Here is a 23,700-nt window from a genome sequence, read left to right as displayed (position 1 = left end):
GGGGGACATCACGTGGGAACGCATGGGGTGGGGGGCCCACACAGGTGTGGATCTCTGAAGGAGGAGGAATAGGGGAGGCTGAGTACTGGGATCAACCTGCTTGGTGGGAACCTGGTCTGCTAAGTGATTTTTCAAAATGACACTACCTTATTTTTCTTTTAGGTCTTTGTGTTACATACTATTATCAACAGAGAATCCTAGAAATATCTGGTTAGGAGTTGCTGTAATAGTCCTTGTCTTTCGAACTGGTAAAACTTCCTCCTTTCCTAATGGTACTCATATAGCCAAGATGGCAGCTAAGGTTGCAGTGAGAAAGCAGCTAAGGGGACACTAGTTCAATGCCTATTGAATACTGGGTCCCACTGTCCCTGCTCAGTAGTGGAGGGATCTCTCTGTTGTGTTTTCTACCTTTCGACTGAATTCTTGATACCCTTTTTGGCCCTAGGCTGGATCAAGACATAGATGGCATGTAAATTATATTTTCAGATACAAAACTCAGAAGCATGGATTGCTTGATAGGTAGAATGACTATTCAACAAAATTCTGACAGCCCGGGACACTGGCCTTAATGAGCAAGGTGAAAGTCTTGCCTATTGATATACATCTGCTGGAATGGATTTGGGTGTGATGGGGGAGCACCTTTGAGGAGGGTGTTTAAGAGGTGTGTATTCAGAATTACTGTCAAAGAAGAGTTGATGGGACCAGGGGTCTTTACATGGGAGAAGAGTTGACAGAGAGAGAATTCAATAAACCTCTTTATCTATTTCAGGGGTGATAGTTAAAGGGAAACATGTTGTAACTCAAGAATGCATTTCCACTGCAGAATGGGCTTGTAAGGACCTAAGCTCCTGGTCATTTCAAGTGTTCAACAAGGACCAGGCGGCCAAGCTGCAATAGTGAAAGGGAGGATGGGCCCAAAAGAATAAAATATTCTTCACTAAGATCTGACAGGTCTAGAGTTCCACACTCCCTGTACATCCATAGTTTCTAGATCATGCTACTTTTTTTTCTCTTTAGATTTAATACTTCTTAAAGCTTTTATTTTTGTAGAGAGAATGGCTTCAAGTAATAGGAGAAAATAAATCACACCATGAAATACACCAAGTTATTACATTTAAAAAAGGAAACCTTAACATTGACACATGAAATATCTTAAGGTTTATTATAATTGTGTACATTAATGTGGGTTAAGCAAGGCTGATTTTAAATGATAGGCAATTAAAAAGCAGCAAACATGTAATGCAACCACCTCTTTTCCTTAAGTCTACAGAATTCTGTGCTTTCTTAAACATGAAAGAGGTTGTTTTGGATTGAAATCAGTATCTTGCATATTGGTTCTAAAAGTCCCTCAAAGGTAGAATGTATCTTGAAGGTGGGGAAGCCAGCCTATCTTGGACCTATTTATCCTGCACTCCATCCGGTAGGCACTCATGGAAGGCACCTCCCACCCAAAGGAGCTACCTTTCTTTCCCTTTCACTCATTCACTCAGCATGTATGCATCAGTTCCTACATGTGCCAAGTCCCACGCTGAGGGCTAGTCTTGAGGAAGACCAGCTCACATTTAGTGTTGGCACATTGCATATTGTACCACTTTTCCTCTCCAGAGAAACTCTGATGCACATCTAGGCAAATACATGGAATGTTCCTCTCTGATCATTTGGCAAGAAGCAGCTACCAGCCAATTAATTGCATAGGACTCAGAAACTGGAGAGAGAAGGAGAGACATCTTCTAATTAAATCAAGACAAAAGGCCCTCATGTTTCATCACTCAGGCTGCTTCTCCATTTGAGAAACTTACACAGTGATGCTGGTCCCAAAGGCAGAGGAGCCCAGATGAACCTGAGCAGAGCATCAGCTGACTGCATGAATGGGCCTACATCTGTCAAGCTGGCCAACAGGTTTTTCTGTTTCAAGTACCTGGGGCCCCAGAGGTTGCCAGTAGCTTGTGACAGAGTCTAGACTGGAAAACAGGAGGCCATTGAAGGCTATGTGCTCCAATCAGCTAGCCCACTGGAGCTTTCCATAGGCTGACAAGCTCCTCTTTGGGAAGGTCTATGAGTCAAATCTCTTCCCAGCAGAGAGCAATTTATTTCAGAAGCATTTTCACGGAAAAGAGAGGTGGGGGGCTGACACTTGTAGTATTTTATGGGGAGCCAGGATGCCCACAGGAGGAGGGCAATTTCGCACCTTCTCCTCTTTGTAAAAGTGGGCCTCAGGGAAGGCCTGAGGAGGGTAGTGTTCCTGGGAGGATTACGTAACCTCCACAAAGTGCTTGGCATATACTCGGCACTCAATCAATGCTCATAACTGTGGTTACTGTTGCTGGAGAGCGCATGGGCTCTGGAGAGAGACAGCAATGGCTCTGTACAATGCAGTGATCACCTCTCTAAGCCTCAACATCCTCACCTGCCAAATCGGGACACAAACAGCCTCTGCACAAAATTAGTATGCAGATTAATGTCATCACTTTGTGATAATGCCTGGTTATGTAGTAAGGCCTCAAGAAACGTTAGCTAATTTTCTCCCTTCTTAATCCTGCTGGACTCTATACATCCTAAAATCTACTTTAGGAGATTTCTGTATAAAGCTTAGGGATAGGAAATTGAGGGCAAAGGTACTAATTAGCTATCAAGATTCAGCCACAGATGTCCCTTTGGTCAGCAGCCACCTAAGAATCACATCTATAGAATTTAAACCTAATGTGTAAACTTTCTAATATATGCCCACATGCCTGTAGGAAAAAAGTCAACTGTACTGAAAGCTAGGTAGGAGGAGGTAATTAAAACCTGCCATATAACTCAATCAAAAGCAGCTAGCTACCCATAAAAGTATATGGAAAGTTTAAAAAATAAACAAGCTAAACATTAGCCTATGTCAATCCCTAGCAGTCAATGTCTATAATTTACCCACCAGGGATCATCAACAGTCTTCAGCCTGGCCCTTCAGAAGCTTCAGGGTGTCTCCTACTGCTCTTAAGTCCCAAAGGTACACTCAGAACTGTGAACCAGAATGTGATCTGTTCTCTGTCCCAAGAGTCAGTACACACTGAACCCCGTGCTCCTGCAGAGGCCTATCATGTCAGGCCACCTCAACTCATCAGGAAGCCGCCGTGTCCTAGGGAAGCCAAGATGGAATTCTTTGCTTGAGCCTGAAGCAAGATCATGGGTGCGAAGTGCTTTCTAAGCTATAAAAAGCTATACGCATGAGTAATTATCATAGCATCATTAAGATACGCTACTGGATGAAAGCAAGTTCAACTCAAGAAGGACAAAAGCATGGAGAAATCAAATGGAGGAGGGGGAAGTGACGGAAGAAGAGCCAGCAACTCGGAGTAACTGTCCAGGAGTCATCAGTTTCTTCTCAGCCTGAAGAAGCAAAAGAAAGTAGAAGTATCCATGAGACTGGAAATGCACACCCAACCCAATGACCAGTCAGAGGCTCTTGGTGAGGTTGAGGCATCAGGAGTAACAGTCCAGGTCAAGGTGTCTTCTGGAGAGGAGGCAGAACGGGCTTGTAGCTGGTGGAGAGCCTGGTTGCTACCCATTCCCATTGACTTCAAGGGAGATATTCTGCTCTGTGTTCCTAGCTGGGGGAGGTGCTAAGGAAGAGGGGTTGTCAGGATCAAAAGGCACCACAAAGCTCGGACACTGGGGTCAATTCTGTAGGCTTTTAGCACGCAAACTTATTTTCAGGCAGAGTTGACAATGTGGCCAAGAGGCTGCCCAAGCAACCCTTCCTGGTCAGGCCTGCTCCAGGACAGCACCATCCCTTCCCACACATACACACTTATCTTGAACTTTACCTGTCGCTGGTCCCCCATACATTGTTTTACTGAATACCTTGGCTGTGGAGTCCTGATCTGATGCTATACGAGCAGTGGTAGAGGTGGTCCAAGGGACTGTGGCAGAGACTTCTGGACCTGAAGCCGAAGTCCTGACTGAGGATCAGGTTGAGGTCCTGATTCTGCCACCCGCTACCTAGGTGTCTCCCCATGTCCTTTTCCTTTCTAAGGCTAACAACAAAGGCCTGGCTGGCATCCTAGGGCGTAGCTGAGGTGCTGCATGGAAGGCACTTCTTGAGAGGAAGAGATTATGATTCCCACAACTTGGAACTGTCCATGAGGAGGGTCTTTATCTGTGCCATCTAAGACTTCAAAGTATCACAGGGCATAGTGACACAAGGACTCGGGGTCCTCTGAACAGAAAGGCTGAGAGAGATAGCAGTGTCCCAGGTTGAGATTCAGGGAGAGACCAGGGTACATTTCTTTGCCCTAATAAGTTTCCTCATTGCTTGGACCTTGGGGTGCCAGCACCCACCTAGAAGAGCTTCTCATAGCATTTCCCACAGTGAATGGTGTCACGGTGAATGAAGATCTGATCCAGAAGCTCACCCATCGGTTTACTGCAAATCCCACACTGAAAGAAAAACAAGCTAGAGGTCAACATACGAGTAAAGTACTATAAACTAGTAGACTTTGAAGTAGACCAAAAAAATGGCAGAAAACAGAGACAAAGCCCAAACTAAATAAAACTAAAAACAAAAACCTAACAGGCAGAATGATCACACAGTGGTTAGGAGCCCAGGTTTCATAATTGAGCCTGGGTTTGAGCCCCAAATCCATGACTTATTAACTGGGTGAGCTTGGGTGAGTTACTGAGACTAAGCCTCCATTTCCTCATCTATAAAACGGGCACACTGGCAGGTTATCAGAAAGATTTAGCAAGTTAGTTCATGTAGAGTACTCAGTCTGGGGGAGACATAAAGGAACTGCTCAAGTAAATGGCAAGGTCATTGCTGTTATAGGAGGACTGGGGGACATTAACTGTGATATTTAAAGTTCAAAGGAAGGTGATATGAGGGCACAATGAAAGGGAAGGCTATCTCAGCAGTCCAGTTTCTCTGACTTCATGCTTCTCAAAGCTGCCTCCCTGGCAAACGCCTGAAGGATGAGAGCATCTTGCCATCTGCAGCAGACCCCCCTGGTACTAGGGGCCAGCACAAGGTGGCCTGCACACAGTCTCAAATAAGAGGAGCCCAAGAGTCCCCTTATGGCTGGGTCTGCACCTGTCTGCAGCACCCCCCTGGGGTAAGCCTTCCAGCTCCCGGCTGAAAGAGACGAACAGCTGCTAGGATCCTTAGCTCCCTCTGCTCATTCTTGCCAAGCATCTCTCTCTGATGACTCTGTGTTCCATTTTTCAGTTCTTGTCTCCTGGCCATTTTATTCTTCAGTGTAAATTAATCAGACTTCTGTCGTTTTAGCTACTGTGGATCAGGACTTGAACCTCAACTTAGCCAACTAATGATGATCTATTTAGGGGGTCACCTCTGGAAACACAGAAAAAAACCAAGACAATGATTGGGCCTTGCAACGTGCCTTACACTGAGGAGAACACAGACCCTAAAGGGTTATTATGATGCTGTGGCCATAAGTGTCCTCTCTCAGACAAACAACAAGGTCCTACTGTATATATAGCACAGGGGACTATATTCAATACCTTGTAATGGCCTCTAATGAAAAATAGGGAAAAGTAATATATTTGTATAAATTAATCACTATGCTGTATACCAAAAATAAATACAACATTGTAAACCAGCTGTACTTCAATAAAAAAATGTGCTCTGTGTATTCCTAAGTGTAATAATACAAACTAGTATTTTGAAATGTTATGTCAATCTAACAAAGGCAACAATTAAAGGTAGTGACAGACTAGTTTATACATATAAGCCTGAGCAATGGGATGACCTTTCCTGGGAGGCTGCAGAGTGTAGCTGGGATAACATTGGCTCTGATATCAGAACCGGGATTTCGACCCTTGGTTCTGAGCAGCTCTGTGATCTTAGAAAAAAAATCTCCTCTTCACCTCTGTGTTCATGGCCCATGGTGGCAGCTCTCAGGCACCCTACCTGCATTCTAAGAATTACCCAGGAATACCAGGCCTCACTATTTTGCCACAACTCCGAGTTCCCCAGCCCCTACGTGAGCCCCAGTCAGGCAAGGTTACAATGCCGGCCTTTCCGTGCTGCCTCCCCCTGTGCTCTCCTCCTCATCCCTGTTTCCTCTGCACACACGATGGAGACCTGCTCAGCCCCCTGAAAAATCCCCTGTGTACCTCCTTGCCTCTGACTGCAGACCCACCTCCATCATAAAGCCCCCTTAAAACCCACACCAACCACACCCTCTCCCCAACACTTGACCCTGTGAGACCAAATGTGCCAAGAATTGCTTAGGTCTCAGACTTCTGTAATTTTGCTCTGTTAGTTAAGGATATAAGTATAATTAGGTACATAAGTATAATTAAGTAATTCGGTATATAACCGAAAGTTGACAAAGTCTTCTAGGATTTTTCATGTAAGCCCAGGAATCAGGAAAACAGAATGTTCTTTGTCAAACCACATGTCACAGTCCCTCTCTACCACTGCTCCTGAAAATTCTGGATCCACGCAGATGGAGGAGTTCCCGCCACCTGGCCTTTTGTCCGTTCCTCCAATGTTCTGGGCCCTTCTCTGCCTTGGTCACTGCTCTGGCCAGACTTTAGGTGGAACGGCAGCCCCAGCTGGAAACTTGTTAGAGGTCGATTCTCAGGTCTCATGCAGACCTAGTGAGTCAGAAACTGGGTTGGGGCCCAGCACTCTGTGTGTTAACAAGCCCTGTTAAATGGGCTCTGCGTGGCCTACACTTCCTTTTGGCCCATCTACCCATCCCCTGCCCTGGGTCTGAGACAGTAGTCACACCTGCTCCTTTCTCCTCAAATGTCCAACACTCCTTCCCCACCTGTCGCTCGAAGAGCATTCTATTTTTTATTGACTGAGAAAACAGATGCATCTCCTGTGTGTGACACACGTATTTGGCCTTTCCTATCCCTGCCGTGTGTCAACTGGCACCCATCTTTCTCTGCTACAGAAGTCCATCACGGTCACCATCAGCCTCTCTTTCTCCTGCATCATTGGTTTGCTATATCTACTGTATGTCTCCAGAGCATAAACCAATGCTTAGCAACTCTGCCCTACCGTTAGCTTGCTTGGCTCCCTTACGAAGCCAATCCCTCAGGAGAGTCTCCCAGACTCACTCTTTCTACTTCCCCGTGTCCTGTTCTGTTATGAGGAGTCCATTCCAGTCAAGCTTCTATCCCAATCACTCGACCAAAACTGCCACTACTGAGGTCACTGATGGCTTCCATGCTGCAGAATTCAGTGGTCAATTTTCAGGTTTTGTCCTATTTGATCTCTCAGCAACCACTGAAAGGGTGACCACTGCAGCCTTCTGAGAAACTGTGTCACTTGGGGCACTCCGTGTTACTTTGCTGCCTCCTCTGGAGACCCTTCCTCTATTTTCAAACATCATCCCCAATCCAGCCACCATCTTGACACCTCAACTGCAAGCTCCCTCATCGAGTGACTCATTTCTCCAGCTTGATCAACTGCAACACTTTCCTAACTGATCTCCCTTTTTTCATTCTTGCTCCTCTGCAGTCTCTTCTCTGCCTAGCAGACTAGGGATTCTTTAAAAACCATGAATCAGACCTAGTCACTCCCCTGCCCAAACCCTCTACTAGGTTTCAATTGTATTTAGAATAAAATTCCAAGTGTCTCTGTGTCCTGCAAGGCCTACATGAGCCAGCTCTTAGCCAGCTCTGGCAGTTTATCTCCTACCACTCACCCCTCACTCATGCCATTTCACCCAGGTGAGCTAGAATACTCCATGCTCCTGCCCCAAAGCCTTTGCGCTTGGCCCTCTGGTGGGAACAGTATTTCTCCAGAAAACTGTTTTGTCTCTCCACGGTATTAAGGACAGAGAATTGTCAACACTCTAACTCCCTCGGACTTGGAAGCTCATTCAGCTCCCAGATCTGCAAAGCCTCTGAGATGGAGCCCTGTCCACACTCTCTGAAACCATCAACGCCCCCTAGATGTGGATGATGCTCTCAGCAGCAGCACCCCTCTTCTCTTCCTTACCTTAAAACAGTAGTCATGGCAGCAGATGCCAAGATGTTCTAGTGTAATCTTTGGAGAGTCTCCGATCTCCCGGTTGCAGTAAGTACAGATTCCACCAGTTGTTCTATGAAATAAAAAATAAGAATCTGTGGTCAGGTTGGCATGCAGACTACTGATGTGATGCAGCCAGACCCTCTGGTTTGACACAGCTCAGGTTTGCTCCTAGGACTCCTAGCCCACCACCTTTTTCTGTGCAACTGGTCGCATAGCTTTGGGCCAGACCGGACCTCAGTCCACTAGAGACCTTCACATTGTTTCTAGAAACCAGCCATGTATCTTCACCCTACTCTCTGTCATAGATATGGACATCTTGCTATGATTCTCATTCCAAGCAGCTTGCCTCTCCCTGTCCCCCTGACTAGCATATCTGGGTGCGAGGCTATTCCCTCTAGAACAGGAAGATCCACATCTTCTCCTATAGGAGTAGACCGGGCTTCCTGTCCTGATGGCCCTACTCTTCATGTCTAGGACCACTGAGTCCTGCCTCTCAGACCCTACAGCCCTGGACCCATGCTGCCCCTGTGATACTCCAGGGGCTATCACAAAGTCAGCCTAGCTGCAGAGCCTGCTGGGGGGATCTCATATGGAAGTCCTAGATACCGAATTCTAGGTTAAGTATCTCCCCAGGTCCAGGATCCCTGCCTTTGTTCCTGGAGCCACCCCTGCTTTTCTTCCTCGGACAGAACTCGCTGAAAGTTCCTATCTGTTCTGCTGTCCCAGGGCTCAGTCACTTGACAGTGTTGCTAAAGACTCCTGTCCTCATCACAGGCCCGGTCCTCCCTTGTATTTTACCACCACCAGTTGCAACTCACAGATGGCAGAGTAGAAACATCCCTTACCTGGGAGTAGTCAGAGCCCTGGGATTTAGTCCTGCCTCTGCTGCTAACTCACTGTGTTCAACCTCTGATCTTAGCTGGATTCAAAGGCTTTAGTTGCCACAAGTGTGACACCCTGATAAGGGAAGCAGCACCCTTGCTGTGGTGAGACACATCAGATCCAGAAATGGATCAGAAGCAGCAAAGCAGCAAACAAAAGCAAAGGGGCTTAGCGTGTAGATCTCCCTTAGCTGTTTCTCCTCTGTAGCTCTGCGGACTCCCTGGTGACGCAGCAGACCTACCTCTCAGATGGGAGTTTCTTCTCCATGTTGCATGAGTCCTCAATGCTGCCGATACTGCAACGGGAACGTGGTGGGAGAGGGGAGGGCAGAGAATGGGAGCCAGATCACTACCACGGTCATGAATGCAGAGTGCTTTTCTGATTAACCTTGTGGTCACAAGCTGAGACATGACTCTGCACGACCAGCCATCGTCTGTTATGCTAAATGGCAGAAGAATCTTTAACTTGGTGCCAAGGAGGCATAATTCTCTCAGAGAGAAGCCCTTGCAAGGGGGAGAAAGAAGATGTGCCGTGGTGAGAAAGATGACAAGGTGAGTGGCTAGGATTCTTGAGGTCATGTGTACCAGGAGAACCCTGAGTCTCACTGACCAGGGGGAAGGGGCCGTGGCTTTTCTCCCCACATATGTGCCTGGGTTATAATATAATAGTCACCAGGAGCCCACTCACAGTAGAAATCAGACACTAGGAATGGGAACAAAAAAAAAGTAAAAATGAAAGAAATAGGGAAAAAAAAGAAGGAAACATTGCAACACATCTGCGCTTAGGTTACAAGCTTGGATTAGGAGTGAGGTTTTTTTTTCCTTTTTGCATTTTCATTTTTCCATAGTATGACTTTTTACAATAAAACCTAATGGTTAAAATAAACTATTGCCAGGGAAAGGCAACTAGGTAGAAGCTTTGGAATGTGCTTTAGTGAAGCTGCCATTCTCACAGGAACTCTGTGATGAGTCGAGGCTGAGTGTCCTCAGAGCCATGCTCAGAGCAAGGGGAGCTAGAATTTCAGCCCAGCTTCTGATTTCTTCTGAGCATTGAGTTAATCTCTAAGCTTCCTGGGAGGTAGAGCAAAAGTGGAAAACATACTGGACTACACAATACTCACTGTATAATTAAAGAAAGTACTAGTTTTTCATAAGTTGTAATCCTTTGAATGTTAAATTCAATTTTAAAATAAATTTAATTGTCAGAATTAAATTTAACAGAATGGTGGAACTGAGAGTGCTGGAGGTTTTCCAAAAACCTCCCTGAATAAAGCTACAGAGACAAAAAACAGATCATTAGCGGCCAGGGGCTGTGACTGGTGGTGGAGGGAGCTGCTAATGTGTCTGGGGCTTCCTTTTGGGTGATAAAAATGTTCTGGAATTGGGTAGTGGTAATGATTCCAAATGTACTAAGAACTACTGGACCGTACACCTTAAAAGAATGAATTTTATGATATTTGAATTATATCTCAAAATAGTCATTATGAAAAACCATTCTAAGGAATTGCACATGAAGAAACTGAGGCTCAGAAAGGGTGGGCATCTTGTCCAAAATGACCTAACAAATGGGGGTTGAACTGGGACTTGAAGTTGACCCCTACACCCATGCTCATCACTGCACAGCAGCAGTGAAAGCTGGTCTGGAATCCCAGAGGCCCAATCCAGAAATAAGGCCAGGATGCTCCTCTCTGTCACTACAATCCTAACCCTAGCAGTGGGGCGATGTGTCATAAAAAAATTCCCAGGAGGACACTGTCTCAGCATGGGTTAGTTTTTAACTGAGGTGGCATGGAGGTACCTTCAATGTGGCATCAGGAAGGAAGCAAAGAGATGATGAGTGAAAAGTGATGACTGATATCAGGACCTGCAGTCAAATATGTTTTCAAGTGAGGCAACATGGCATGCTGGGATGAGCATGGGAGCTGAAGAGAGGAGCCCTGAGTTCTGGAATGGGATGGCATTAACTAGATGAGCCCTGAGCTCTGTCAACAGCGATGCTCTCAGGATTTCACAGAAGAGACAAAGAAACAAAGACAGGCAGAGATGGATGGTGCTGGAAGTAGAGTGTGGGATGAATTAATGATAAAGGGGGAACCCAAACACAGCACGTCAGAATAGCTGGAAAGGCATAAAGCATGTCTATGAACAATTAAATCATCTATCTGTTCAATACAGAAGCTACTCTGGGTCAAGCACTTGATGATGTAGGAATGAGGGCAAAACAGGGCCTGACAGGAGAAGGCCATGGCATGGAGGGATCTGGGGCTCACTCTCACCTGTTGTAGAGTGAAGACAGCAGCCTCTCGGAAGAGCGCTCCCCAGCATTCATGTACTCTTTCACACATACAATCCCTTTGCTGTAGAAAGAGCATAGCCAGACAGAAGTGTATTTGTAGATTCCAGGGGACTGGGCCTAGGCTAAATGAGGGGTCCAGAACAGGGAGGACCCCCATTTGGATTGAAGGAAGTGAAGGAGCTTGTGGGAAGGCAGAGGTGCTGCTGGGTTCTAGCCACTACTTTGGGGCAATGAAACCAGCAAATGGAAGCTGCCAGGCTGCTGAGCCCACAGTGGCCTCGGGCTGAAATCAAAGCCCATGAGTTCAGCCCACTGTGTGCAGATCTGAGAGTGCTAAAAAGAGGCTACCCTCCTTCCTGCAGATCTCAACACCACAGTAGGCACCGCGTGTCCCAACACTTCAGTCCAGTGGACTTTCCATCTTCCTCTCTGACCACGTTTTCTTTCCCTTCTGCCCGAGACCAAGATAGCCTCTAAACCTCAGTCCTAGACTGCCAGTCCTCACAAGCTCTGTACGAATCTCCATCAGCAGTCTAACCCCTCTCTTCTCACTCCTGGAGCTCCAGAGGTCTAGAAGTCATGTCACCCTGGAGAGACCCGTGGCGACATTGGATACAAGGTTTACTTCATGCTGAGCTCACCACAGACCCAACTTTGGCCCTATTTCCATGCTGTGCACTCCAGCTCCTCTGATCTCCCCCTACACAACCCCCCCTCACTCAGCCTCCTTGTGATGGCTCCCTTCCTACGCTCTAAGATGGCAGGTGAAGCCAGGAGTGCAGGTGAGGCAGTGGGTAAGCACCTCTCCTCACAACACATAATGTGAGACAGACAGAGACCCAGGCGTGTTCCCCAGGAGATATCAGCAAGGTCTCAAGGACAGCAGAGCCTTAGAAAGGCCCACAGACAGCAGTTTATGTCAGAGGAACTGAGGCTGCACTTTGTGGCACCTTGACCAACGGGCTGCTGGGATTTGGAGGAGGCACTAGAGCTAATGTCAGGAAAGCAACATAAGACAAAGCCAAGTCCTTTAGCTCCAGGAAGGAAACAGCCCGGAGAATATCTTCTTACCTGGTTGACTTGGAGTCCGATTCACTTGGAGACGCTGGGATGTAAACATCAGGCTGCTCAGAGGTGGCAGTGGTGGCAACAGTGACCATATAGCTTGAGGGGTTTCTCACCCTGAAAGAAGTGAAGGGAGGGGCAAGTGTGTCACCACTGAGAGCTGATGTCTTCCAGGGTCAAACAGGGTTTTTAGGGGCTAATCCCAAGACTGTCGCTTAAAAGCATGCTGACATTTTTTCAACAACTCTTGAAAATCACTAGCTTTTGTTCTTTGAGGCTCCTGAGATCAATGGGTAGAAGCATTCATTTTACAGATGGGAAAACCCAGGCTAGGTGACCCAAGTCACACTATAAGTCAGTGGCAAGAGCACTTCCAGCGTGTGCCCAGAACCGCCCCTGCAGCCAAGAGCCTTGGCCTGTGACTAACATGAGGCTCCGAGGACTTGGCAGACACAGCCCCACTAACCACTTCAGTGGACAGGGCAGCCCCTCCCTGCAATGAGCCCCCCAACTCCATCCTCCAGTGAACTCTCTGGATAACAGAAGGCTGAAGGAGAGAGGGGCAGACTAGCTCAGGCAGGGAAGAGATCTGGGTGTACCTCACTCTGGAAGACGCCTGCTTTTTCCACACCTCCACCACACTTCAGGGCGTTCTTTTGGGTTCTGTTGCTGACTCTCCCCCATTTGTCCCATTTGCCTCCCATTTGTCTCATGCTTGCTCCCTGTCCAGCAGCCTTAGCCCTGGGTTAATTTTGGCTTCTCTCCAACATGGCGCCACTCAGATCATCTTCCAGAGGTGGCTGCATCCACCCAGCCAAGGGATATTACCCCTCTGCCAGAGAATCCAGTGCCCAGCCCCTCAACTAGTTCAGAGTGGGGAGGGGTGGGGAGGGTAGAAAACAATCACAACCTGGCACCTGCCTAGCTCCCCAGCCTCATCTTCGCAGACCATGCTGTGTGTACCTGACCTCTCTCACGCCTTTGCACGTGACACCACTTTCTCCTCTGGGAAGCCCTTCCGGAGTACCTGCCCTCTGACCCCAGGCTGAGTGAGGTGCCTTGCCTCAATGTGCCCAGTCACCATGTGCCTATTCCTATGTCACTCTAGGACACAGGAATGCACCATGGGGAGTGGAGGAGGTGGGCTTGCTGCGAGGGAGCCTCGTGAGAACCTGGAAAGACAGATGGGCAAGAAAACAGAGAACCAGACGGTGTGAAGAGAACTGACTAGAAGAGGAAGGAAATAGCATCCACTTCTGATGGAACAACTTGCGAGTGTCGGGCATCCTCTGACCCACAGCCAGCATAGTAGTCAAGGGGGCAGCAGAGCTGATGAGGCAAGGATAAAACATCCCATGGGGACCCATCCAGGACTGCAATGTGAGGAATGGGAGACCTCCAATGGCAGGGCTCCCCGTTCATCATCAGGGACTGTCCCACTTCCCTCCTACCCCTAGTTTACAAGGTTTTGCCCTGGCCCTGGCCCTGCCCACCTAGTCTCCTATCCCTCAATCACCTCACCTCCTACCTTCCAACCACAGGACCCTTCTTTTAGTCCCTTCTCCCTGACTCCCTCTCCCTCCATGGCTTCCATATGTGCTCTGCTGCTCTATCTGCCTGAGCTTCATCTTAGGTTCTCTGCCAGGTTGGCTCCTCCTTGTATTTCAGGTCTCAACTGAACTCCCCCTTTTCAGCAAAAAAGATTTCCACAACCACCGTAGCTATAACACTCCCTGCCCTGGCCTCCCTCCATCAGAACAGCAGATAGCCTTCTTTTCTGAGCTTCTTAAAAACAGAGAAGCAGCAGATGTAGCACAGTGATCAGCAATACAGGCTTTGGGCTGACTGGGTTCTAATTCCTGTTAGGTCACTGTCTAGATGGATGACTATTGGCAAACTATTCAACCTTCCCCCACCTCAATTTCTCACGTGTAGAACAGAGATGATGCCAGTACCTCCTCCACAGTGGTGGTATAAGAACTGAGTAAGTCCATATAAAGCACAAGAACAGTGCCTCCATATTCTCAGCACACAGCAAATACCAATGGTTACTACTGTGGTGTTGCTACTATGGTATTTATTCATTGTGTGCTTCCTGGGTCAGGAGGTGGGGCTGGCCATCTTGTTCAATGCATATATGGTGGCTACCTACCACCGGCTCATGAGAGACTTATACATCTCCTCTGGGTAATGGCTAGTGGCACTTGGTTATCCCCAAACTCATTGCCACTTTCAGGAAAGATGTCTGGGGAGCTAAGGGAGCATGCAAATCTTGCCATGCAAGACCACCCTGGTGGCTATGGCAGTGGAAGAGTTTATTCACACCAGGTAACACCTTTCTCAGAGACCTTCCATCTCCACGAATGGCAAAGGTATCCCATGCCCCTCTCTCAACCCAGGCCTTCACACTCCAAGTGGCTACCAGATAACATGGTTCTCGACACTTTCTTTGCACCAGGTTTCCTCTAACAGATTTGATGCTATGGCTCCAAAGTGAAGCCGGTGGCGACCTACCCCTGGCATACCCATTGCTAGTCAGCATCCCACAGGCTCCTAGGCAACCACACCTGCGGAAGATAAGTAGCATGTTTACTGTGTTAAACTTTGTTCTGGGTCGTGGCCCCTGACAAAAGTCCGGTCTGGCAGGCAGAAGCCCAGCACAACATAGGCCTTACCTGCTGGCCTGGCTGTCCAGTTCCAGGAGCTGTGCAGGTTTTCCAGGGCTGCTCTGCTGCTCTGGGGTGCTGGGGTCTGCAGATGGCTGGGTGGGTGCAGCTGCTTCTCCCTGGCCATCTCTCAGGGCTCCAGGCCTCCCCTGCCAGGCCTCTACCACCTTGGTGACCACATTCTTCTCCTCAAAACCTGCCAAGGAGCTGAGGAAGAACGAGCACCCTTATGGAGCGAGTGCCGTGGGACCAGCCCTTGCTCACTCTCTGCACACAAATATCCCCTCCCATGGCCACAGCAGGCTCCTCTCCCGGGGCGGGCAGGACAGAGAGGAGTCTGGCAGGGCCCCTAGCTCGGAGAGAGTTCGTCTCCTTCCCAGGACTGCTGCTCCCCTCCAGTCAATAAAGGCAGTCCCCAAGAACACCCTGATTACTTCAACAAGTTTTTTAAAAAACTGTCTCTTTCTAGGTGGAAACAGCAGCATTTCTGTCCCCCTCTTCCTTCTGCCAACCCTCCTTTCTCCAAACCTTCCCAGTCCCACTTAATCTGTCTTTTCCCCAGGCCGCGGTGCTCGGAAGGCCCATGCACGAAAGCCCAGCAGGGACGCAGCTCTCTGGCAGGGGGCTTCTCCCCCAGGCTGCCTTGGCGCGCTGGGTGGGGGCGACGGAGGTGGAAGAGAATCGTCCCGGCTCGCTACATTCTCAAACGGACTGGTGATCCTACAGCGAAGTGGGAAGGGCCATGAAAACTCAAAGGCTCCAGAAAAGACCTGAGAGTTGTGGTCCAATCCACTTGTTATCCTCGCACGCCATCTGGCGGCCGCTACGGGCAAGGTCCAGAAGAAGCCCTGCCAAGGCCAAGCTTGCCCAGGGCAGCCATTTTCTTTATTGATGGTCGCATTTCCCGGAGGACACCACGGTCCCAGCACACGACTGCAGGAAATGGCGGCTGGCGCAGGCGCACTACGCCAAAGGCAAGGGCTCACGAGTCCGGGGCAGGCAAGCGCATGCGTACTCTTCTGGCCACTTTGCTTATAACAGCTAGGACCTACTTGTCTTTTTTATTAAGAAGTAGTCACACTTATTATTACGAAGCAGTAGCATTTTCATTCTTTTTTTTAATAGATGAAAAGGCTGGGGTTGAACGTCTGCTTGCATCTCATTAATGGCACTCAGGATGTAATTTCAACCCCACTCCCTGCGGCTCAAATCTGATCACGTAGCTGCCGCTACACTGCCCATCACTAAATCTACATCTGTGAATGGAAGTAGGGTGCAAGCAGAAGCTAGGGCTCATCATTTAAATGGCCCCTTTAAAATAAACAAAAAGGCCTTTCCTAACGTAAAACACCTCATCCCCAATCCCGGGGCTTCTCAACCCCCTACAACAGCCAAGCTTCTTGAAAGAGCTGTGTGCACTCACTCTTCTAACTTCTTCACTTCCTTCTCCCAGTCAACCCTCCACAGAAACTACTATTGCTCCACAATATCCCAAACTATCTGTGCCGAAAGACCTCTCCTCCTTCACGTGTCTAAGACCAGTATGTTGCCCTTTAGGTCCCTACCTCCACTGGGGGCTCTCCAGGGTACCAGGGAGCACAAACGCAACAATATGAGCCTGAAAAACCTAATTGGAAATGCTCTGGATATTCTGTCCAGGTAGATGAGCCTTGGAGATAACCCTAACTGGCTGTTTGGTTTCTCCTTGGTCCCCCACCCACAATTTAGTCTACAGTCTCCAGAAGATTGTGTATCAGGAGAAAAAAAATTAAAAGCCTCCTATAAAAATATTAGTAGGAAGCTTTAATCTTCATATTCAAGTTGAGCATACTTGGCAATTGTGTTTTATAATACATCAGCTTAAAGACAGGTTCCAAAATCTTTTTCGTAATTTAAAACCTTAGACTTAGGCAAAATTAAATCAACTCATAGATATTCAGTAAATACAGAGATCATTTCTAAGTAAGATAAAATACCAAAACATTAATTACTAACCCTAATCTTAAGTTTATATACTTTTTGCTTATTTTTTATAGCACAGAGAGGCTACATTTGGATCTGTTAATGTGTTCATTTGTCCACATTGAAAAACTATACTATAAAAAGTATGTAACTATCAAGTTTTATGAGACATACATTCATAAGATTTACTAGTTTGCTACAAAATGTTGGTATATGACAGTTCAAAATGGTCTCTTAGTTTTCTCTATAAGAGAGAAATTACTCAGTTAAAATTATAAGCAATATGTATAAAAGAGACTTCTAAAAGTAATAATGGCAAAGGGAAACAACTTTGTATGCCAGGTATGCAAATATGTTTTTGTTAAGGAAAAAGAGAATAGTTTTGCCCTAAATTAAAATAACTAGTGGTTCAGAAACATGTAAAATGAAATGTAAATGGATATTTTTAAAGTTATAAAACGTTCACAGAAGTGTTATTTGTTGTAGTCAAAATTGACTTTAATTTAATGAGACTGTGTATAAAATTTTTTGAAAAGAGTTCTAGCATCAAATATACTGATGCAAATCTAAAACTTGGCTTTCTCTTTGTTAAAAGTAACAAAATCTTATTGGATCATTGGTCTGCTCTTAATAAAAGGTTATAAATGGTATTTATTTCCTCTTGAGTAATCTGTCTAAAAGGCAAAGCTTTTATGTCTTATTAAACTGATGTCCTATCCTTTCTGTTGACTTTTCCATGTCCTCAATTATTTTTTAAAGGCTTTTTAATTTTAAAGGAGCTAAGAGTCTTTACAATCATGTTACCTCCTATAATTACCTTAAATTTTTTGTCACTTTGACTCAATAGATAACCAAGTATTATTTCTCACTGTCCCATAATCTTATTTAATCAAACATTCAAACCTCCTTATAACATTTGACATTTTGCCTTCCCCAAATCAAATCTGAGATATCTTTCACACCTAATACTGACACTGGGATTTCCAAGAAGGCCCAAAGGATTTATTTATTCTTTCATCTTATAATAAAAGAGGTGCTAAAAATAATTGGGTTTTTTTAATATTGTGTAAATTGCATAGGAAGCATTGTCAAACCCAATAATAATAATAGTAATAATGGTGAGCCTTTCCTAAATTAAATTTTGATGGGTAAGATGTTAATTAGGTAAAATTCTTACAGATTTGTCAGTGCCCTTACTGCCATATGTTTCTATTTCTCAGAGTCCTGGTGCTGCCTTGCCTGATTATTTAGACAACAAAAGCACAATGTTATGTCATAATTTCAATTATTTTTAAAATGTTATCTTAGTTGCAATTTTACTTTTTAAAATTTAAATACAGTGTATTCTAGGCCAGTGGTTTTCAACTGGAAATTCATATCATTTACCTATGGGATTTTGTTAAAATACAGACGTTCAGGACCTTTTCTTCATGGGCAATTTGACTTCATTCAGCTCTTAAATATCATGGTTTTAGATACGGTCCTAGTACCGTGTGTCTGTTCCTTGACTGACTAGAAGCATTCCCTTTTAAGAGGGGTATTGCTCCTATTACTGTTAAAAATTTGTTAGAACAAGGATTCTAATTCTTTCAAGTGACTGAGGAATCCATTTCACCAGTTAAGTCATCTAAGAAACCCAACAAGTTCTTCCTCTATAACACAAATTACATTGTCTTTATTATCCTTAGTCATCTGAAATGACAGCACTAATGAACTATGAAAATTAAAGTTTGCTAAACTGATGGGAGAATTCAGTCTCCCATGGCCTAAGGTTTTATCCTTGGCACTGACTGTCCTCTGGTCCTCTTCTGCTGGACCACACCAACTGTTCCTATGTGAAATAATAACCAACCTACCCATGAGAATTCTCTATTCTGTCTGGGCTCTCAAAACTTCTAACTTGGTCAATTCAGAGACTCTAAAATATTGACAAGGATTTTTACTATTCTCCATCCACTCTTCCTCACAGTGCTGCTGCTACTGTTCCCTGTGGCTCTCACTCTGCCTCCCTCTGTGCTTCCCCGAACCCCAGACTAGTCAGGCTTCGTCCACTAGGAGGGTACTGTGACTAGCTTTCCTCCTGGCACCTGCCCATTCTGGGGCTGAGGGACTGATTGCTACTTGAGACTATTAGCAGTAAGCAGTCTTTAATCCCTTGGCATACAGACTCCAAATACCACCCTTCCTGATGAACCTAGTCTACTGAGTCACCATGCCAGCGACTGGACCCAAAGACTGGAAATGGAGAACCCTGCTGGGTCTGGAAAGAGGAGCTGTCCACAGCCACACCTCAGCATGCTCGAGGACTTGGACTACTAGAAGGAAGAGACTAAGGGCGCTTGCAAAGTGTTGCTGCCCACCTCAGAAACGGCACGGTATGCCAGGGGGATGCTAGGCAGGACGTCCAGTTGGAAGCCAGAGCCTTGCCTTGGGTGCCCTTGTCCGCTGACCTGTTTTGAGTGTGCTGCTTTGGCTTGATATCTCCTGGGCATTTTCCCAGTTGGCTTCAGGCAGTGAAGGGGTTATGTAATCCACCTAGGCATGTGATTTCTGACTTGGCACTTCCTTCTCCCTCACTGCTCCCCCAAGTCTTACTGAGTGCCCAATTCTGGGTCCATTATACTTACTGAACACTTTTCTCTGTCTCCAACTCCACAGCTACCACCCTAGTCGTGGCTCCATCATCTCTTACGTGGAGGACTGGAGCCACTTCCTAGCTCTTCTCCCTGTCTGCACACTGCTCACTTCCAGTCTATTCTTTTCATTGTTGCCATTGAGATAATTCTAAAACGCAAATCTGACCATATCAATCCCCTGCTTAAAACTGTTCTGGCTGTGTAGGAGGAATGGAAAAGGGTGCAGCCACTGTGGAAAACAGTATGGTGGTTCCTATAAAAGCTTAAGCATGCAATTACCATATGACCCAGCAATTCCACTTCTGGGTATATACCCAAAAGGCTGGAAAGCAGGATCTTGAAGACATATTGTACACCTCTGTTTACTGCAGCATTATTTACAATAGTCAAAAGGTGGAAACAACCCAAGTGTCCACTGATGGATGGATAGACAAACAAATGCACTAAGTCCATATTATGGAATATTACTCAACCTTAAAGAGGAAAAAATTCTGAAACATGCTACAACACTGATGAACTTTTAGGATGTTATTCTAAGAGAAAGATGCCAGTTACAAAAGGACCAATACTGTATGATTCCACTTACATGAGGTATTCAGAGTAGTCAAATTCATAGACAAAAAGTAGTATGGTGGGTGCCAGGGGTAGGGGCAGAGAGAATAGGGAGTTATTGCTCATGGGACAGAGTTTCAGTTTGCAAGATGGAAGTGTTCTGGAGGTGGATGGTGGTGATGCGTGCACAACACTGTGAACGTGCTTAATGCCATTGAACTGCACACTTAAAAATGGTTAAGGTGGTTAATTTTAACGTCATGTGTATTTTACAACCATTTAAAAAGAAATCTTGGCTCCTCCTTGTCCTCTGGAGAAAGTCCAAGTCCTTAATGGCATAAGAACCTGACCCTGCCCACCTGTGCTTGTGATCACTTAGTTTTTGTGTTGCTGTCTCTAGGACCACCTTCAGGGTCAGTGATTCACTAGGAGAACTCCCAGGACTCAGCATAGTCATCCAATTTATTGCCACCAAAGGATACCAAGCAAAATCAGCAAAAGGAAAAGGCAGTGTTTTCATCCACAGTTGAAGATTTTTATTGGAGGCTGGTCACGTAGGCATTTTCTGCCTGGAATATACCCAAGTTCCCCAATCCGAGAAGACAAGCCAAGATCCAGCAGAGCACACTGTTTGTACAAGTGATCCAGGCTGTCAGCCTTACCTCTCATTATTTAGGGAAAGGTTCATATCAGTGCAGAAAACCGTTCACTGTTTCAACTTCCCAAATGCCAGCTAAGGGCCTACCCTGCAAACAGGCTTTTCTCAGGAGAGTAGTCTCTGATCTGCTACGTTAACTCCTGTCTGCACACTATCTGCTCAACATCAATTCCTCCACTGCTTTCTCTCCATAAACTACAGCTGTATCAAACTGAACGGTGCTCCCAGCTACCTGTCTACAGTCCACACACAGGAGATTCACTTACTCCTGGACCCCTTCTTCACCGTTGTGCAAACTTCAAGAGGAACATCCACTATCCCCTCCATGAAGCCTTCCCTGATTCCGTGAGTCCCGTCAAGACACGTGCTCCTTCTGGTATATGCTGCCACCCTGCCTTATCTGTCCCCCCAGGTCACGGAGACAAAGGGCAGGGACTAAGTCTTATTTGTCTGTTTCTCCAGTGCTTACACATGTCTTGCCACTGGCTAATTACTAAGTAAACTTTTGGTTTAATTACAGAATGTATGGCTCATTAAGTCACAGAACAAAGGAAGGCACCCACATTACTCTGCTCATTCCTCCCCCTCCTGTCTGACCTACATGTGCACTCAGCCTTCCCTCCTATCTCAGACACAAAACCACTACCACCTGCCAGCCCCCACTGTGACCTCAGTGATCCTTCACCTTCAGGTTTGCTCACTCTCTTTTTGACAACAAACTCTCCTTCTCCGGCCGATATTTCCTCCCTGGGCACACAAGCACACTCTAGGAAGCCCTCCCGATCATCCTGTAACTGTGTATCTGCTCACCCCTCCCACATCTATCACTTCATGGCCATTTTGGAGTTGTGTATTTCTACCAAGTGCACCTCCTCACCTCCCATTGCCTCCTCAATCCACCATAATCCAAACACCACCCTTTCTGTTTCCCTAACCTTCTCCCATCAAGGCAGCTATAAGCTCCATGTCATCAAATTTGGTGCCCTTATTTTAGGGTACACAGAACACTGGAAAGTTAAGTCAGCTTGGCTTGGTTTCCATGACTGTACTCTTTCCATATTCTTCCACTTATGCAAAATTTTCCTTCTCAGTACCCCTCCTCACATCTTCTTCCTGTAAAAGACTCTTCGAAATGATTTTCTAGAATTCTAACCCATCTGCCTTTGTTTCTCTCTTATTTTTACTTTTTTTTCATTTTACATACATTATTAGAGTTTTAGGGGGCCAGTAATTAATACCTTCTTTTTTTCTTTTCGACACAAGAGCAGAAAATGGAGATAAATGTCAGCTAAGGAAGCAGCTGGCTTTACATGCAGAAACCAAAACGAAGGCTTCCCTTGCATCCCTGAACCACAAAGACTTACTCAGCCAAGGGACTGGCTGGACAACTGGCCCTGGGAGCTTGTGGAGAGAGGCAGAGAATTCAGGGGGATCCTTCTGGGCTGCGTATCTAAGGCCATCTGCTTCCAAAGACAAGGAGAATTAGGGGCCAAGCTGGGTCCATGCAGTTCCTGTTCTCAACCTGGCAAGCAAATAAGCCACTCCTGCCCAAGAGCATAGGAGGAGCAAGGGAGGCCAGTAGTGTAAACAAGAGACCAGGGAAATGGCGCCCCACCAAACCCTGGTCCACTTATGTTCTCCAGGCAAGCTCTTACACTCTGCAGGCCCCAGTCTAGCCTTCACTCAATCCCAGACCCGACCACTCAGTAGTCTACTGGACATCATTGCCTGGATTCACACTCAACATGGCCCAAGTGACCTTATCAGATCTCTGCACAGCATACCCCCTACTCTCCTCACTGGCCCTTGGCTAGTTCCTGTCACAGTGCAGGGCCACGATTATACCCAGTCGCCCCACACTGAAATCTCAGTACCAGCCTTGGCCACCACTTCCCCTCACCTCCAGCTGGAGGGAATCTTCCTACGAGTCATGTCTGGTTGTCACATTCACCTTCATGAAAACTGTCAGAAGGTGGGTCCTACTCCTCAGCCTAGGAGTAGGTGGTGCCCAACTGCCTCTCAGCACTTCCCACCAAGCCACCAATGCACCCTTCCTTCACTGTGCTCACCCTGACTCTGCATTTCCTTTACAGCATATCTGTCTGTCTGGCAAAGGCTTCCAGCTCCAACCTCATTCCACCTATAAAAAAAGTCTTCCTGACACCCCCCAATCCCCAACCCCAAAAGAAACCCAATCACCTCCTGCTTCATCTACAGGTTGCACTTTTTATACTCTGTCTTGACAGATGGAACACTACACTGAGTAGTGTGGCAGGAAGCCCAAGGCTGTGCATCAGTGTCTTTGGCCTGGGTTTCTACAGGGCTGGGGGCCAAGGATGGGTATAAAAATAGCCTCCTATTTAACTATGGAACCTCTATGGTATAAGAATCCCAGTATCACGAGGGTGGATGAACGTTTTACTTTTATCCCTGCAAGACGAGCCACAGGAACTATCTCCTGCCTTCTGGGTGAAAGTCTCGACTCTTCCCTTCTAGCATCTGTCTTGTGTGAGAAACCATTCAATTGGATCTGCAGAAGCGATAACTGATTTCCTTCACTCTCCTTCGCTCTCCTCAAAATCTCCAAGCAATACAAACACGTTGTGTTTCAGAGATCTGACAGTGCATCTGTAAGCTGTACAGGGCACCCAGTGCAGGGGCCAGCAGGCCAGAATCCATCAGGAGAGCTTTGACTTGAACACCCACACCCACACCACATGGTCACCTCCAGTGACAGTCCCACTCTTACTGTCAGCCATGTTCTCTTCCTGTCACTCTGACCTCCTCTCTCTGCTCACCTTAACACGCTCTCTCGTGTTCTCCCCTCCCCTCTCTCCCTCATTCTCAGACAGAGCCATTTTAGACACACAAATAGCCCCTACCTGACCTCTGACCCCCAACCTGCAGTGCTCATATACTCTGCAAGACTTCCTTCCTGCTCCACATGTCAGAAATTAGTTACAGCTTCTTACCTCTGGGTACAGACAACTGCTTCCA

General features: G+C 46.6%; 1 protein-coding gene across 15 annotated transcripts in view; it reads right to left on the bottom strand.

Annotated features, from left to right (window-relative positions):
- Window positions 1-1,142: 1,142 nt before the first annotated feature.
- Window positions 1,143-23,700, bottom strand: part of ZNF185 (zinc finger protein 185 with LIM domain) — a 59,986-nt gene continuing 37,428 nt past the window's right edge. For all 15 annotated transcript variants that reach the window (XM_072956872.1, XM_031675104.2, XM_072956870.1 and 12 more), the window contains 7 exons: window positions 14,905-15,102; window positions 12,236-12,346; window positions 11,145-11,225; window positions 9,111-9,164; window positions 7,955-8,057; window positions 4,318-4,416; window positions 1,143-3,366 (listed from right to left, as the gene is read on the bottom strand). In XM_072956872.1, the coding sequence (XP_072812973.1) occupies window positions 4,318-4,416; window positions 7,955-8,057; window positions 9,111-9,164; window positions 11,145-11,225; window positions 12,236-12,346; window positions 14,905-15,102 (646 nt within the window). In that variant the 3' untranslated portion in view covers window positions 1,143-3,366. The remainder of the gene's footprint in view (window positions 3,367-4,317; window positions 4,417-7,954; window positions 8,058-9,110; window positions 9,165-11,144; window positions 11,226-12,235; window positions 12,347-14,904; window positions 15,103-23,700) is intronic.

The sequence above is a fragment of the Vicugna pacos genome, chromosome X (assembly GCF_048564905.1).
Source record: "Vicugna pacos chromosome X, VicPac4, whole genome shotgun sequence".
Classification (NCBI taxonomy): Eukaryota; Metazoa; Chordata; class Mammalia; order Artiodactyla; family Camelidae; genus Vicugna; species Vicugna pacos.
The sequence above is the reverse complement of the archived record's forward strand: the minus strand, read 5'-3'. Positions and strand labels throughout refer to the sequence as shown.